Consider the following 18,404-nt stretch of genomic DNA (forward strand, 5'->3'; position numbering starts at 1 on the left):
GTTAGATAGAAGCTACCTGAGATGCCAAAACAGACACCGAAGATCTTGTTACATAGTGCCTCAGTAATGAATGTTGTCAGTTTTTCTTTTTGTGAGTGTGCAACACTATTGCTGTTCTGTGCTTTTAAAAGAATATATTCTTTTAGCACCAAACTTGATCCAATTATAAAAAACAATACTCAATATTCTGAAATTTCCTTCTATGAATGTAATAATCCCCAAAATTCAAGTACTTAGACACTCTAAGAAACCTCTTTCTCACATATGATTGTTCTAGAGTGTCTGAAGGGGATTAAGCTATATCTCCATTGCTTGAGCTGTTTCTATTTTCTGTCATTTTAATGATGTTCTCTTCCATTTTGGAAGTGGTGTTTATTGTTTTCCTATTAATTTTTGAAATATAAAAGAAACAACAATTACATAAGGTAACAGAAAATTAAAGGCAACCCAAGAGAGGACATGTTGCAGACCCATCTAAGAGGCTGCCGTGAAGGAAGATTGCTGGCGGGAGAAAAGTGTTACTTGTAGAACTATGTAAAGAAAATGTGTCATACTGCATAGACCACTTGCAGTGCATTCTTGTAAATAAAGGTCATACACCTAGGAAACATGAAAATGTGCTAGATTTATAAGATGAATGACAATACCCCAGAAAGCAGTGACTTTCAAATGAGCTTTTTATGTTACAGTGGGTAGACCTGTGAATACACAAGATCTTTGAAATGTAGCTGCTAGTGTAACTAAGCAGGCAATATGATCCCTTATTATTCAGTAGGGAAACTGAAAAGGAGCTATTATTGTTATTATGTGTGGATATGATGTAAGTGAAACCATTAATGCATTATGTACAGCTTTTATTTCCGTATTTCAAAAGGCTATTGAGAAACTGGCTGGGTTTTGGAGAAGATATGAATAAGAGTGACTTGAGTGCTGGAAAGCTTGGCTTGAAGAAACTTAGTTTAACTTGTGTAAGTTATGCAGTGTAGCTTATCCAAGTTAAGTGATGACTTTATCAAGGTCAGGAAGTACCCATAGGACAAAGACATCTCTGAGAAACTGCTGTTTAATCTAGGATAAAGAGATTGGAAGCTGAAGCTAGGTGTATTCAGATGAGAAGTAAACCAAATCATTTTAACAGCGAAAGTATTAAACCATTGGAACAAATTCTTGGGAATATGGTGGTGTTCTTTGACACCTCTAGGTCAAACGTGGATCTCTATCTTAAAGTTACACTGTCATTTAAACAAGTTATGGACTTGAGACAGGATTTGGTAGGTGACCTTAAAGCTGTGTTATATGGGAGGTCAGATTAAATGATCATGATGAATCTGTGCAGAAGATTTCTCTCCCTGCCAGCCTCCCACATGTTTTTTTAATCAGCTCTGTCTTTACCCTTTACAAGGGAAACAATGAGTAGGACTTTCAGTGTGGGAGCAGTTTGGCCAAAGATTGGTTTTCTAACAGATTTCTGGCTGAGTATATGTGAGTAGCATTTGAACTTTCTTTACTTCTGACCTTTTCCAAGCACTTTCACTAGTTTTTGCTGCTTTCTCTCTTCCCCACTAAACTATAGGGTTTTTTTTCTGCAAAATCCACACTGAAACCAACTACTTCTGTGACCTCTTTCAGCTAATTTCATGCAGACTGGTGAATGTTCGAGATTCTCTTCTCTTGCCCCTTCTACACCCTTTTTTTCCAGTGCTGTTGTTCCTCATATCTGAGAAAGCTTCTGGATTCCAGATGGCTTTTGAACTTGCAATCAAAAATTTTAAGAGTGATGTTTATGCACAGCACTACATAAATGCTGAGTAATAATATAGCTGCCAGTCAGGATGATCTAGCTCCATTCACAAATCCAAACTCATTTAACAATGGCATATACTTGCTTTGACCGTAATGAACAGCCTGTGAGTACCATTGTTTACGATAAAATAAAAGGATGTCTTTTCTGAAACTCAGCAAGGTAGCATCTCTAATAGTTTTGACTTTCATTTGTACTTTCAGAAATCTGCTTTTCTCTGTAAATTCTTTTGAGTACTGTGCCTATAATTGCTTTGTTCCATCAACAAGGAATGTTACATCATTTTGATGAGTGGCATCCTGAAAGGATGTGAGACACGGTCAGATTTTCTTGGGCTAAGCTAAAGGTGGGCTGTTCTGTGTAAGGTCAACCATTGTTGCATGAAAAATAAATGCACTGTAAAACAATGCTTAAAAACAGATAATAATTGTTGTTTAAAATTCTCTAGCAGAAAACAGTTACTGTGAAAGCAGTTCAGAGTTTTTCTGTGATGCTGCCAAGCTCACCTAATCTGTCCTAATTCCTCCACTTTATAATGAAATTGCCTTATCTTTGTAAAATGTAACCAGAGTGGATCTTTGTAAAATGAACCCTTATAATTTACATAATTAATTACACACTTTACCTAGTTTTCTTGATGCTGTTCTAAATGTATTCAACCTTGAAATGAGAAATAGGCCTGGATCTGTATTCCTGTAGTTCTGCAATTGTCACCTTAATTCCGTTGCAGTAAATGGAGAACAGCATCATTTCTGCTGCTGTTGCTGTAATGGTGAAAAATTGGCATGAGTGAGATAAAAATTCAGACCTATATATCTTTTTTGAAGTTTGATAGAAGATGGAAAGGCTCAACACTCCTTGTCTGTGGATTAGTATGCAGGATAAGAGAGAGAGAGTTTAAGAGAGAGCTAGAGAAATACACTAAATACCTCCCAAAGGGAAACCAAGCAAATGCACTTCTTTGTATATTATGGGAATGATGATGAAGGAACCTTCCTCCTTCTGTTGTGGTCTTCTGTGCTCCTGTCGCTTGTGAAGGGAAAGCAGGATTGTGTCTGGGGAAATCATGCTTACTCGTGCATAGCTGTCATTTTTTGGTCAATATATCCTCTTGATAAAAATAACACCAAAAGGCCTTGAGTATCGACTCAATGTTTGGTTGAAGAGGCAACAGTTTTTAAACATAGAACTTTGGTAGGTGTGTGTTATGTTTCCTAGGGAAAACAGACCCAAACTCAACACCTAAAAATGTTCATTTTTATGGAGGGGTTTGAGGAAAAGATGTTGGCTTTCAGTTGCTGTTGTTTTCTGATTTTTCTCTCTTCCTCCTCCTTTCGCAAAATTCTAGTCCAGTTCTGATCCCTTTGGAATTCATGGCAGCATTCCCACCAACAGCAGTGGAATTGGAGGTATTTTTGGCTCTGGGCATTTTAATCCTGATGTCCTGGCAAAATTCCAATACATGTAATTATGTTCTGGCAAGCTGAATTCTGCCTTTATTAATTTTATTAATTATTTGTGTTTGCACAGCACCTAGAAATTCTAGTCACTCATGATGCTATGAACTTTACTATCATGGAAGAATTGTTTGGGGCCATTGCTCTGGAATTATTTTGCCTGAAAGATAGACATGTGGAAAATGGCATTCAGTTTTTGCTTAGTAGATGGAATGGAGTCCTAACTGCATGTAATCTCTTACAGAAGGCCATGGAGGCACATTTTCAGATTGTGTCTGTGTTGTGCTATGATCTGTGCTTTAGAGATACCTGCAGTAGCCAGTAGTTTAGCATCGTGGTTTCCACAGACTCATGAAATGTGCACTGTGGAGGTACTTGTCATTGCCATTTGCTTAAAACAAACAAATAAACAAAAACCCACCAAAAAAAAGAAACAAAAAAAAAGCCCCCAAAACCACAAATCATGGGAGCAGGAATTATATTTTTGATGATATGCTGTATACTTCTGTATTTAGATTTCTAAACAATTCTAGTTGCAGAAAGGAAAATGTTTTTCTGATTTCAACATTAAAATTCATTCTTCTATTTAATAACTAACTATAAAGTACTGAATAGAGCCGAGAAGAAATTCTTAAGGACTTTGCCAATATGAATTTTTGTTTCTCTCTCATCACAAGGTTGTTTCAGACTGTTAAATAAATTTAAAGTGCAGAATTTGCAATGGCTGAGGCTGTTATGAATTGCTATGCTATTAGCAACCAGGCAACAACCATAGTAACTACCATTGTCTGGTGGTTTCTCTTGTGTCTAACCAAGAGGTTTTTTTCTTTTAAACTCATACACACGCAAACACCAGTTGATATATTGTTTTTCTAATTTTTTTTTTTTCAAGGCGAATACTCTATAGGTCATGACTCTGTATCACAAGGATGCTTACTAAGCTTGAAAGGCTTAAACATAAGCCAGTGAATTCCCTCCAGGTGAGCAGAAGCCAGTCTGCCCTCCTGAAGCCTGGGTGACTACCTGGGAAGTGTCTTGGCATTTCTGGCCTTACCTTAACCATAGTTTCAGCGAATGTGGTTTATAGGATGTGTTGAGCCAGAACACTCAAAGAAAGCAGTAATATTTATAATAGTATATTCTATTATGCTAATCGAGCTGAATTAAGCTGAAAAAACCTGGGGTTATAAAAAATAACGTATTTGAATCATTACTAGATGATATAGCCTTTTCAATGTAGCTTGTACTATTTATACCATTTTTAGGTTAAAAAAAATTATTATTTTTGTAAATGTAATGTTAGAAATGTGCATATCACTGAGCTGGTAGCACCTGTTCTTGTGACCTGAACATCATGGGAGACTTGTAATGATACCAATGTTACTATGCTACAGAGGGGTCTTTCACTGCTAGAGATGTTGCCTTTTGGTGTCATGGGGGCACTATTGGAGTACAAAGTAAAATACCCCTGGCTAAAAATTTGCTGGTTAGGAATGCAGGCATATGCTAGTAAAATCCGTATGAAGCGTTCATGATTTTATCTGTATAAATATGCTTGGTTGCATGTTCTCTCTCTGTTACTAGGGTTAAGCTTCATGAAACTTGTGTTGATATGTCTGAATATATAACTCTTAGGCAGTTCAAGTAAGCTGGGTTTAGCCCTAGCAGAGCTTTGAAGGGAAAAAACAACCACTTCTTTGTTAGCTGAGCTTTTGTTCTAGCAGCTATATATGCAAAATATCCCATATTTTTTCATACCTATATCCTTGACTGAAGAATGGGTATACAGTGTGCATTGAAATTTCAACTAATAAAACAATCCAAAATTTTACAACTTCACTTCTTAAAAAAAAAGTCCAGTTACTTTAGAAAGCTCTAAAAGTGACTTTCATCAATATACTTTCAAAGAACTCCTCCAACAATATTATGTACAGTTTAAATAGAAAAGCAAAGCAATTTTATTCAGATTCTCATGACTGTAGTCGTTTGAGTTACAACTTTTTACAGAAACTGAAGATCTGTGCATCTGGTAATTCAATTCATATGTCTATACATATGTGTGTATGTTAGAGAGATACCTACAATAAAGATCATAGCATGTATGCACACATTTCTGACAGATAATTCATCCTTGCAAGTGTTGAAAGATGAATGCTGATAACATACTTATAGTACAGTATATAGTGTTTAGTGGACCAAACATTATTTCACTGACTGCCAGAGATGCTTATGCTATATAAAAGGTATGGTCCGGATATAGTTCGGAGCTATGTGCAAACCACAGCAAATATATGGTCTTTTTGATCTGTTATCAGCATATTATTAAACAGACTTGTTTCTGATTGTGTAGCCAATGATTGTTTATCTGAATTTAAAGTATGAAAGCATGAGCAGGGAAGCATGAGTTGTACTCATTATATCTGTGTTTCTAACTACTTCACACTGCTCTTTTTAATTTAAGGTTGCCTTTGCCTCCTGGAGCATTCTCGGGTCTTTGGGAAAATCAGGAAACATTCCAGAAGTTGTATTTCCAAAAATTTCCAGTAAGAATTACAAAATGAATTAGATAAACTTTTGGTAATCCTGCAGAACTTAATGATAGTAGGTTTAAACTGGGTAACATACAAAATTATATTTTAATGGAAGGTCTTTGATATATGTGTTACAGAATTACAAACATTTCAAGCTAAAACTTTCTTCATACGTACTTTAAGCTTTCAGGCGCACTTTTTTTTCTTTTGTAAGATCTGAAACCGAAGACGTAAACCTCAAGGTTCTGAATATAAAAGTTGTTTTATGTCATTTGATCTAATAAAAGACATAAGCCTTGCAACCTTAGACTAGCATAGCTTCAAATGCAGTTCTGCTCTTGACATGCAGTCATTCTAAATTAGTATCAGTCCAAAATATACCCTTGCCCACTATGCATGTAAATACATTTGAGGCTCCTTACTGAATTAGGTATTGCCTTGTCAGATGAACTATCCAAGGACTGGCTTCCTCCTTTCCTTATAGAAATTGATCGATTGGTCCTATGTGAATGTCCAAAATGGAAGGTTTGGCTCAATAAAAGGAAATGAGTGAATTCATCAGGCAAATTTTTTGTGTGTGTGCGCTTGCATGATGATGATGATGTATGTTAGGATCCAGCAAACAGAAATATCTTTTGGGGTAATTTGACAACTGTCATTGTATTGTGAAAATTCCACTTTCCTCCTGTAGATTCAGGCAACATCCCTCTCCAAGGTGTAAGGGGTCAAAGAAAGTAGAGTGGGAAAAAATCCAGGTTTATGTATTGTCTTCTGTTCTGTCTTAACAAAGACTGCAAAACCTTTTCTGGAAAGGGAGCTGCACAGTATATTATAATGTAAGAATCATGAAAAATATCAGAGAATTAAGTCTCTCGGGCTCCAAAAATATATTTAATTTGAAACAATCAGTTTGTTTGGTTTCACGGGAAATGGATGGATGTTCCTAGTAGTATTTCTGAGTTTATTTTTGGTTGTACTGTGTCTAGGGCTATTATGATACTATGGATGCAGGTTATATGGATGAAGATGGCTATTTGTATGTCCTGTCTCGAGCTGATGATGTGATCAACGTTGCCGGACACAGAATTTCAGCAGGTGCAATTGAAGAGGTGAGCATTGCCTGACAGTAAAATAGAAGGGCGAAACATGAATGAAGCAAGCTGAGACTGAAAATCTCACAAAATGTCTCATTTTCTTTCTGCTTTTTGTGATTGCATTTGCACTGGTACTTTAACAAAAACATTAATTGCAAGTCCTGGCTATTAAGGTGCTTTCCGGGACCATAATAAACTTAGTCAACAATAAGCAGTTTGTACCATTGGATTGATAAAACAGGAATGAATTGACATTTGAAGGTGGAGTTAAGGGGCGCTGTGGTAACATGGAAAGCATTCCTGTAAGCTCTGATAACATATTTTGGGGGGAATACATTAAGATAACGTAGGGTCAGTGTGCCAAGTAGTTTCACCAGCTACTGTAGTTTCTTAGGAGTAGAATCTTTTATTCCTAAAATACAGTTTTTAGTTCACATAAACTCACATTGTCTTTTTTTTTTTTTTATTTGAAGAGTTTCCTTCACAGTTTCTTAAGAGCTGTTTTGTCTCTTATTGCATGAGCAGTGCCAAATGACCAACAAAAATTTCTGTAAAAAACCCCCAGCTGTTAAATTGAAATTCATTGGTGTAATACCCATGCAACTTAAAAATGTGGAAATAGTGTTGTTCAGAATAGTGTTGGAATTTCATATCATTGTTCACTCACCTCTCTGGAACTGCTGTGATTGATTGCCAGTTACAAATTTCCCTGATTACATATCAATTGCTTATTCAGGGAGTATAGGAAAGGGTGTGCTGGGCATGTACAAGGGAAAAATACACTTCTAAGAACTCTGAATTTAACTGTTCACTGAATCACAAACTAATCTGTTAGTCATTTTTCCTTTATAATGTCTATTAGTCTAGTGACTTTTTTTTTAAAAGGCGAGAAAACTTAGAATAGAAGAAATTCTGATTACACAGAAATTAAAAAATTCAGATAAACATAGGCAATCCTTTGAGGATCGGTCAGCCAGGGAGCTGAACCAGTCACTGTCCTGACTTGAGTCTATGAAGCCATAAAGGTGGCTTTTAGTCTGCTTAAACCTTTTTCCCTTTGAAGACAGTTTTCTGTGTTGCTCTACTAAAGCGCAGCAGGGAATCTCATCCCCACCCCTTACCGCTCTGCTGCTCAAGGGCTGAGCTGGGCATTGCTTCTTTGCTTCAGGCTGAATCTGATGCTAGTTTTACAAATGAAGTGAATCACCTCCTCAGCTGTATTACCTTTGTATCCGTCATCCTGAGCTCAGTGTCTCTGTTTTTCTCCCTCCTAGTTAGGTCTTTCCCCTAGGAACAAGAAATGTTTCATCACTACAAAATTCTAGAAGCTTTTCTATTCACCTGTTGAACAAAGCTAAAAAACAAGAGTGTTGTTAATGCATGCACAGCAAATTGCTAGTTAAATGGGAAAGCATTAACAAGACCACAATTAGCTCTTCAGTAAGATCAGTAAATACAGAATTAGAGGTTCATTGAATCGCCGTCTAATTAAATGACAGTCACCTTGTTGAGCAAGTGTATTATCTGCATTTACATTATAGCTGCATTACAAGACTAACAAGTTTTTCCTTAGTGCTTTGACTAAGAATTTCGGCTTCATTATGTTCCAAACAATTAGTTTCTTTGTCTAAGGTGTCTATTAGTATCATTGGGGCTTCATCTTCGCTGCAGTGCAGTAGGTATTACTGTTTACCTTGCCAATCAGTGAATGTTAGCCATTATGTAACCTCAGCTTGGGTTGATCCATCCATCTTTCTTGTCTGTACATCTATGGTATCCCAACTTGCTTTGACTCTTTCTGAAAAAGCCCAGATCAAATCTTGCCTATCTGAGGCAACAGACTTGAAATCAAGGAATTCAGCATGAGAAAAACCCTTCCTGATGGTGAGGTTTCTGTCTGCTGATACATTAGGCATCCATCCTCATGCCCAATGATCATTCCAGGCATGTCATTTCACTTTCTTGAGATTTTTTGTTACTTTTAAACAGTTTTTAAATGTCTGGTGCTGATTCTGTTAATCTTTTCAGCTGTTTTACAAAGTTCAAAAATTTCTAAATTAATATTTACACTTTCAGTCATTTGAAATTAGCTGTCCCAAAATCAAAGACATGTTGACAGGATTTTGGGATAAATTAGTGAAGAAGAATATTGCAGTGACTGCAATATTCCAGCTTAACATAAGACTTGTATGAAAAAGTGACAGACCGGAATGACACAAACAAGCTACTACAAAACGGGCTGGCAACACATAAATCTCCACTGTAGGGGTCCTGTTGATGCCTGGTGGGTAATTATGGTACTAATGGTAATGTCAGATTACTGCAGATCTTTTTCCTATGTTTTTGTGGAAAGCACAGTTCCTCTGGCTGTAGACCTCACTAGTTTGCTCTTCTGTAATTCATTGCATTTTCTTCTTTTTCTTTTTTTATTCTGTCAATCAAGTTGCTGTGGTCAGGGTCAAGAAGTCAGATATAGCAGGAAATGGAATGCATTATTGAGGCTCTGGACTAGAAGTGACCGAGGCTTATAGGTGTATGTATTGCATTGAAATACCATGGAGATTTGGAGTTGCATAAAATTCATTCCTGTATGATTTGTCAGTTTGGATACAATTCTGGACAAAGTATACTGCATCTGGATTCAAATGCACTTATGTATATTGAACTTCAGTGTTTTTGCAGCAGGGTTTTCTGCCCTTCCAGTTCTCGGATAAGCCCAGCTGGAACTAACTCCAGGCTGTTGCACTTGCTCTTCTAGATATGGCTTGTGCACATCCCATTTCATTACTGTGAAAAATCTACAGTTTAAAAAGGTGTGTGTAAATGGTCGTGCTTTTGTACTTTGATAGAGCATGCTTCTAATATTAAGCTAAGTATTTCCCATTTGCTTTTTTGTAGCATGGGACATTTCTGGGATCATAGTTTCTGAAGTGAGTATAGCTTCTTTCAAAGTATGCAAGAAAAACTCTGTGCAGATTTATTTTGCTAAAAACTACTTCCTGGTTTGACTGCAAATCTTAAGGGTGGTGAAATCTGCATTTAGGATTATTATTATGGGAGACCCTTTGAATTGTTCATTCCACCATCAGTTTCACAACCAGGTCACACAAGAGCCTTCTTTTTGTTAACTGGAACAGCAGTGATTCAGCTTTTTCCTTCCTCAAGTTTTTTTTCTCCTGTCTTCTTCCTCATGCTTATGCCATTGTATGAATAGCCAATGCAAATGTGTTCCTACTTAAAAAAAAAAAAAAGCGCCTTTATTCTTCTTAAAACTTTTTTTAGTTTAGTCTTCCTTTCTATCATCCCACTGCCTTTGGTTTTGACAACACAGTATGTGAAGAGCTGTTACTGGCAAACGTATAGTCCTTGTATGCACAAATAAACTAATATGCACCGTCACATTACATGGCCTCTGTGTGGCCTATGTGTAGGGTCATGTTAGGTCCTCTTTGTGGTTGGGTACAGAGGATATGTTGAAAGCTCTGTTGACAGCAAGATGCCCCAAGGGACACTGATAACTACATGAAAAAAGCCAGTTGCTTTGGAAGAGGATTCACAACTGCTGGTATCTTAAGTCCAACTTTGTCCCAGTGTAACGTACTTCTCAGTATGTACTGAGACATCTTTGTGACTTTTTTCCAGGAAGTGAGAACCTCATCTAGCTAATTGGAAAGAAAAGAGAATCTCTCACTTTTTTTTCCCTAAGAGTTTGAGATATTAGTGCTTCTGTTCATCACTTGTGTAAATGTGTAAATGCATAGTAGGAAGGGGGGGACTCTCATTTAATTCCCTTTTTGTCTGAGGGGGCTGAGACCTAATGTTTCCAAGAGAGTTGAGCTGAACTAGGCTGGCTGCAGGCTGAGGTTGGGCCTGTATTTGGCTTTGGATGAAAATGTGCCTTTGTGCAGCAGAGAATGAAAAAGATAGAGGGGCCAGAGAGAATGAACCAATATGACTTTATAGCCCTGTAGTAGGAGTGCTTCTGTGGTTTTGGACCTTACTCCGTGCACTTAACTCCATGTTATTTGTAATGTTAGACTAATGTTATTTGTTCCAGCAAAGATCTCACGAACAAGAACAAAGATGTGATACTCTCCCAAAGCTGTAAGGAAATCGGCTTTGCTTTGTTCTGTATTTGTATCTTGTGCTGCCATAGCTTTTATTTCTTAGGTTTGTTTCAAAACTACACGTAAGCGTGCATGAAAGTATACACACAGGTACATCTGCAACATGTGTAATTGGAATCCTGAGGTGTACTGATTAAATACTTTTTGCTGCCAAAATGTAAGAAATAAGTCTATTTTTTTATTGTCCGTGCCTATGGAATTTTTTTCACTGAAATGTGCTGTTGTTATTAGTTCAGTTTAGCCTTGTTTTCTGTCCCTCAGTGTGTCCTCTTCCATCACGCTGTGGCAGACTGTGCTGTGGTAGGCCAGGAGCATCCCTTAAAAGGACACGTTCCATTTGCGCTGTGTGTACTGAGAGAAGGTGAGAGCTCGCTGCTACTGATGTTACTAAGACTTGCAATAGTCCCAGAAAGGTTAAAGGATATGAACTTCTTCACTAGGTATAAAGACGGAAGAGGAGAAGATTTTGGAGGAGATTGTTGAGCGAGTTAGAACTAACATTGGTCCAGTAGCAGCTTTCCAGAAGGGGGCGTTTGTGAAACAGCTACCAAAAACACGCTCTGGCAAGATACCACGTTCAGCTCTTTCTGCGCTTGTCAGTGGAAAACCATATAAGGTAAGTTGGAGAGGTATGCTTTAATGAATTAGGCACACGTGCACATCCAAAGACACATCATCATGGTTTCGGTTCTGTAGACCATTCTGCAACTGGTCCATGACTTCAGGTAGTACATTACATTTTATTTCTACTGTAGCTTACCCAAAAGATTTTCACATTCCAGAGTTTTCCAGATACTTTTTCTTGATTGCATTCAAAAGCTAGATTTAGAAGATTCTCTGACTGAAATTCCATTTTACCGTTGAAGGACTGCAATCTACTATCATATGCTTCTATTTATTCTTCCTTTTCAGATAACACCAACAATTGAAGATGCTGGAGTGTTTAAACACATTGAAGAAGTGCTAAAGAAAAATTAAATGGGATAATACGTTGATAACAAACATGTCAGTTACTGAAGTATACAAAGAGACTTTCTGTTAGGAAATACCACATTTTAAAAACTAGTAATGATTTGGTACTAAATTTTTTTACTTCAGAAATGTTACTGTATTCTTCACCATATTGTCACAGCCAATGAAGCACACTGAAGTCTCTGCATGCTGTCATTACATGCTGGATATTAAGGTTGCTAAGAATTGCAAATAGAATTCATACATTTCTATAGCCATAAAGGGAAGGAGTTACCGGATTTTCTGTCTTGTATGATGTCATGTAACCTTACATTTCAATCCATTTTTGTATAATGTGACCAGTAACTTGAGTTTGGCTAAAAGAGCTTACAAAAGGTAAGTCATGAACTGAGGACAGTAATAAAATAGGAATTCTAACGTGAAAATTATTGCAGACATAAATTGTCCGCACTTGTAAAATATGAGCCTTTATGTCTTTTAAGTTTTTATCAATTTTAGATTTTTAAAATTAGTTTTCTTGATTCCATTTATTTCCCCCCCCCCCGAAGTCTTTCTGCTACAAATTATATTTCTATAATGTTTTTACTCAATAACTTTCTGAAATGTCTTTTTTGTAGAACGATAGATAGTTTCTGGCTTTCAAATCTATAAAAATCTTGATTTGTCCAGAGCAATATTCAATGAAAACCATGTATTTTCAATAAAGGCAGGCTTTTATCCTTTGCATTTTCTGATAATTTTGTTGTGGTTTGTATCAGTTTTGATAAGAATAACCAGAATCTGCTTTTGCTGGCATAATTAGATGTTTCAGAATTACTGAGATATATACATAACCAAGAAATTTAGAAAATACAGGTGCTAGGCAGCCTGTTCTTGACCTTACAGGCCATTTAAAAATACTTACAGGGTTCTCAACAAACCAGGGATGGAGGATACACTCTCTACATGCATTACTTATAAAGCTGCAGGTTCTTAATTGAATAATAAATGTAAAAATCCTTTTTAAAATACATGTTCATGGAGAAATTTAAAAGCAGAGAAGTTACTCAAACTCGGCAATACTTTCCAGAGGAAGAAATGCAATACGCACATTCAGATGATGCTGGTATGAAAGGTTCTGTACTTAGGCTAAACTAAGGTAGAAGTTAAATCTAGACATATTTTGCTGTTGCAGTGTGTCCTCAAAAGACTCCAGAAATACTGTTATCTCCTGTTGGGTAGAAGTAAGGATGATAGCCCTGTTACGTGATAAAATAAACCAGCAGATTGATGTAGGAGCTGAAGGGTGATAGATAGGTGCTAATTAACATGAGCCATACCCTGATGTTGCCTTGTGCCTGTGACCTTTTTGTAGAGTCAATGAGCTCTACCAGTAACATCGGAAATAAATAAAATGTCCATGTGGTTTTTCCACTAGGGACTGGATGCAGCTGAGCCAACCATGTTGAACCTGTTCATACAGTCATATAATAAAACAGCCTAGTTTCAGTCTGTGCTGCACTTTGGGTTTTTTTGCCAAATAATTGCATAAGGTAGCTGCCCTGCTCAGCTGTTTGATTTAGTTGAAAATCAACATCTGAACAGAGAACGAAAGCATTTAAAGACTGAGTAAAGGCTAATGATGCTTTATTGTAGATACGCTAACTATACAGGTTAGTGATTTATGTGGGGGAGTAATTTTGCTCCTCAGAGATGTCCTGATAACATTCTTGAAATACTTCTTATATAAGCTGCACTTAGTTGAAGATACTATTTTCTTCTGGATGGATTATTCAAGTACCAAGGCTTTAATAGGAGGCCCATGCCAAATAATGGAGTGCCTTGCAGAGACTGCTGAGTATTTTTCAGTTTCACAGTGCTACAACTTATCTATGCTGAACAGCCACAGGGCAAGTGAGAGATCTTGGGAGTTGTCACTGGTGGCTTGTTTTGTTTGTTTTTTTGTGTTTTTTTTTTAAATCAGTGAGAAGCTACAAGAGAAACTGCTGCACATTCACGAGGTGCACAGCCGTTACTTCTTTGTATAATGAAAGCTGAGATGAGAAGTTGATTGTGTTTGTAGTTATCCCAGCTGCAGCCATCATGCTGCAATTGCAGGAGCAGGGGAGGGGAACTAACTAGTGAGAGCACAAGGCCTTTAGTAAAGATACACAATAGGATGTAGGAGAAGAGAATTAATTTCCTAGATCTTTATAGTTTTGCCAATGATATCTCATGTTCCTACCCCAGTTTCTTCACTTGTAAGGAAAGGTAACCTGTTTTCTAGTCTGGGGCTCTTTTTTTAAGGAGGAAAGAATTAATATCAGACTTTTTTAAAAACAAACCTCAAACCAACATTAATAATGGATATTTAGGCACTTACCTTTCTGAGGGGCTGTTTACTTATATTAATATTGATGAGAAACAACTCTGAACGGTTTTTGAAGAGCTTGAATAGTTAGCATTCTTAAGGTGTGTCCATAACAAAAATGTTTGTAATAACTTCTGCTTTCTAAGGAAGCCTGAGCTTTTTTATTTTCATTTTAAATTTGCTTTTTTTCTTTTATTTTCTTTTCTTTTTTTTTTCCTGTTTTGGTGGGAATCCTTTAAGATCAAGACTGGGATAAAAAAGAGGGGCAGAGTGGTCAGGTGTACTCACTCTGCTATTGCCCTGGTACCATGATGGAGGATTCCAGAAATGCCAAATGTGTCATTCATCAGCATTCAGAAAACACAGACAAAGAAAGCCACATTACTGCAGCAGTACAGTATGGAAAAATAGTTGTTTCACAGGCACTGATTTTGTTTTCCAGAGGAGTCTTTTGCTGAGGAACTGTGATTGCAGAATGCTTTGTCTACAGCTTTAGCTTTGTGCTGAGCTGGAGGAAGGGAGAAGGAGTAGTCGTTCTTGTGCGCAGCTCTGGTGCTGCCCAGCAACCTGGTTGTACTGTCAAGGAAGAACAAGCCCATTTAACAAGTGGTAGGAGAGCACTGATTTTCTTAATCTTGTTTTTAGAGAGAAGCATGTGGGTAGGTTTTGAATGGTCAGGGAGTTACTGAAACTTGGCTGGAAGAGATTGATGTAATAATTATTCCCAGTGTGCTGAAAGGGTCAGAGACAACTAGACAACATTTAGTAAAGCCAGTTTCTAGCTGGTAAGCGTAGAGCTTCAGCTCGTATGGGGGAGACAGGGATGTACTCGGAGAGTTTTATATATTAGCCTTAGATCAAAAACAAAGTCACGATAATAGTCTTTTGAAAAGTTTTTTTAAAATTCTTCTGGTCCATTTCCTTCTACTGTAGGAATAAATAATTTGGGGGTGCTGTACTCCTAGGGCAGGATACCTGCAGCTTTGGCCTCATTCTTTTCCCCAACACACCTCATTCCCCTCTGCCCCCTGAATTTGAGCGTGAGCTGTGACAATTCCGGCTGAAAAAGAAATCCTGTAAAACGGGAGCTGGCGCTTACAAGGGGAAGTGTATTCAAATGATACTGCAACCACTGAAGAAGCGGTTGGACTGCTCTAGTTTGTGACATTCTGGACTAAAAGGATCCGAAAGGAGGCTGGGGGGGAGAAGAAGGAACATCAGCAACGATGTCGGTTAAGCTCAAAGAACCGTACGTTAAAGAGCCATGTCTTTGTACAGTTGTGTGCTAACCCAAGCCATCGTATCGCACCCATCAGCAAGTTCAGTGCTCCCTCTCGTGGCAGATTCTGACCAGTAAATCCATCGTAACTCATACCTGCTAGTGCTTATGCTTAGCTACGAGAAGTATCTGGCATCCAAGTATTTTAATGCTACTACGTACCAAGCTTAATAGACTTATAAACACAAATAGCACTGAATTCTTCTTTATTGACATTGGGGGAGAAAAATCTTTCACCATCTGATTGACTGAAGTTTGCCGAATGAAAATAGACAAAACAAATGTTTATGTACGTGCAAACATTGCAGATCAAACTGCTAAAAGAAATAACTAAAAGACAGGTCTTGAGCTAAGATCAAGCAGCAGAAAAATAGCAAATAGGTAAATGACTATTAAGTAGGTCTTACTTTGAAACTTCCCATTTAAACAAAGAATAAACAACAATAACACCACCAAATAAAGCCACAGCAGGTAATAGTTGCTCTTCTAAACTTTTATACACTATATATTAATCACTCTGTCTTTCAGTTATTTCCTCTGATAAAACTGACTTCTGTGAAGTCTCAGCAAGGCCATCTTGGCTAAAAGCATAACGTTAGACAGGAGCCTGTCTAATGCCCTGTTATAATGAAGAAATGGTGGGGTTTGGCTTCTCTTTTCTTTCATTTTCTTTGTTGAATATATCTGGAAACGAGAATCTGATTCTATGCAAATATTAGATTTAATTTTCCAATGCTGGCTGGTGTCTGAAGATCCTGGAACGAAAAGGTGGGTCTTGGTAAAGCAAGATTCTTCTTGGTCCGCAGGTAACATAGAAGAAAGTTTTTGTCTTTTTGTATAAACCATGTTTTATTAAATTGCCTTTTTTTTTTTTTTTTTGTAAACAGTTCTTCTGGGTTTATTTGTTAAGAGGTGAGCCATCATGGTGCTTCTCTATAGATATCTGACATTTCCATTTTGTCTTTAGAGGTCCATTTTGGCTCCAGGTCCAGGTTATGTCATTCTATTATACATCATCAGAGGCAGGTGTTCAGCTTAAATACTGGCAGATTTTCTCAGTAGGAACATGTTGAAGCTTCTAACTCTGCTAAACATATTAATTTGACTGTTACAATCCAAAAACTGTAAAAATGGTGGAATGGAAAGATACAAACAGTATTATTGACACTGTATTGTCAAATGTTTGCACTGAGACCCCATGTACCATAGATTTTATTTTTAAAAAATCATATTTATATCCATTTACATAAGACTTACACATTTTAAAAGAAATACATACACAGTAAATACGTAAATGTCTAGTATTTTACAATAAAACAGATGGAACAATGTAAAAATGAGTGGCTTCATTTGATAAAAGCTTTGGATGTGCACTACTGCCAAATTTCTGATGACAGAGATGCTGAGAGGATAGGTGGAGGTTGTTTTGTTTTTCTTTTTTAATAGTAATTTCAGTATTTTTTTTACTCTTGTTTTAAACTAACCAATACATAAAAGGAATATCATATCTGTTTGTCTGATATACCTTATGTGTTTTCTTCCCTATTACCCTGTTCTTGTAGAGAGTTTTAATGCTTTTTTTTTCCTAAGTAGTGGTAGTGCACTTCAGGTAAAGTAGAAGAAAGAGATGACATCTAAGGGAAAAAAATAAACATTAATTAGCAAGATTCTTTGATTCTAATTTGGTCTAGGATGAAATGACACCAGAAAATATTATACCACTAAGTAAGCTATTGCATGGTTTACTAAAATATGAGTTTTGACTATCTGAGGGAGACAGGCATTTGTTTAGATCTGCAACATAAATCTATTCATAATGCATTTTAATCTTTACTAACGTATGCTTGTCCTAGATCAAAACAAAATTGTGCTTATGTTCATTTTACAGTTGTTAATGTTTTGATTCAGCACTGGGGTTCGTTTCCTGCACCTGTACACTTTTGCCTGTTTGGCAGAAGGCTGAACACACGCTTTAGGTGTATAGACCTTGTTGACTTACTCTGTGATTCTCCTTGTTCACTGCAGTTTGAAAGCATTTATCTTTTTCCACCCTGACAATTTCTTCGCTATGGACCAGCTGTTTCCAGATTATCATTCACACCTCTTTGGAATTCTTCTCTAGCTATCTTTACAAATCCTCTTTGGAACCCTTCATTGATAAAGTACATAGTTGATTTTACCAAATCTGCTTTGACATTTCATTAGAAGAAAAGTGAAACTAGTATGTTCTACTGCCCCAGCCTGTAGCAATGAAACTGTCCTGGCTGAGCCTTCTGACTTGGTGGTGACAAGTATTTCATAAGAGAAAAGTGTTGGGAAAGCTTAGACAGTGTGGCTGGCAAATCCACTGGCTGTGTAATAGCATTGCAGATGCTCAGCTGGGCAACATACAGCCACCACAGCAGAGAGCTTGACCTGTCCCTTGTGCTCTGTGGTAAACTCCTCTGCAAGATTAAATGGCCAGACATCAGCAGTCTTAAATGTTCTTAAATTTCTGATCTGGAGAGTGCACTCAAACAAGGCTGCACAGAGTAGGCTCATGTAACTGTTCTGAGAATGCCAGTTCACAGTTTCCGGCAGCTTGTCATGGTGGTTTCAACAAATGGTTTTAAAAAATACCTGAAATGCAACTTGAAAGCATATGAGATGAACCCAGCTGTTGTGAAGAAACACCCTAAGACACTGTAAGGTTGTACCTAATTGGTGGTGTTGGCATAAACTATTTTGAAATACAAGGTTTTGACATTCTCTGTAAGAAAGGTGAGTAGCAGGGTGCAAGTATTAGCAGCCTGC

General features: G+C 37.2%; 2 protein-coding genes across 8 annotated transcripts in view; one reads left to right on the forward strand and one right to left on the reverse strand.

Annotated features, from left to right (window-relative positions):
- ACSS3 (acyl-CoA synthetase short chain family member 3) overlaps positions 1-12,708 on the forward strand; it is an 89,243-nt gene extending 76,535 nt beyond the window's left edge. Inside the window, exons 12-16 of the mRNA XM_064450263.1 lie at positions 5,720-5,801; positions 6,776-6,898; positions 11,272-11,371; positions 11,451-11,626; positions 11,923-12,708. Of these exons, the coding sequence (XP_064306333.1) occupies positions 5,720-5,801; positions 6,776-6,898; positions 11,272-11,371; positions 11,451-11,626; positions 11,923-11,988 (547 nt within the window). The 3' untranslated portion in view covers positions 11,989-12,708. The remainder of the gene's footprint in view (positions 1-5,719; positions 5,802-6,775; positions 6,899-11,271; positions 11,372-11,450; positions 11,627-11,922) is intronic.
- Positions 12,709-15,800: 3,092 nt separating this feature from the next.
- Positions 15,801-18,404, reverse strand: part of PPFIA2 (PTPRF interacting protein alpha 2) — a 347,812-nt gene continuing 345,208 nt past the window's right edge. For all 7 annotated transcript variants that reach the window (XM_064450229.1, XM_064450234.1, XM_064450219.1 and 4 more), the window contains one exon: positions 15,801-17,245. The gene's annotated coding sequence lies outside the window, so the exon portion shown is untranslated. The remainder of the gene's footprint in view (positions 17,246-18,404) is intronic.

Source organism: Phalacrocorax carbo, chromosome 1 (assembly GCF_963921805.1).
Source record: "Phalacrocorax carbo chromosome 1, bPhaCar2.1, whole genome shotgun sequence".
In the NCBI taxonomy this organism is placed as follows: domain Eukaryota; kingdom Metazoa; phylum Chordata; class Aves; order Suliformes; family Phalacrocoracidae; genus Phalacrocorax; species Phalacrocorax carbo.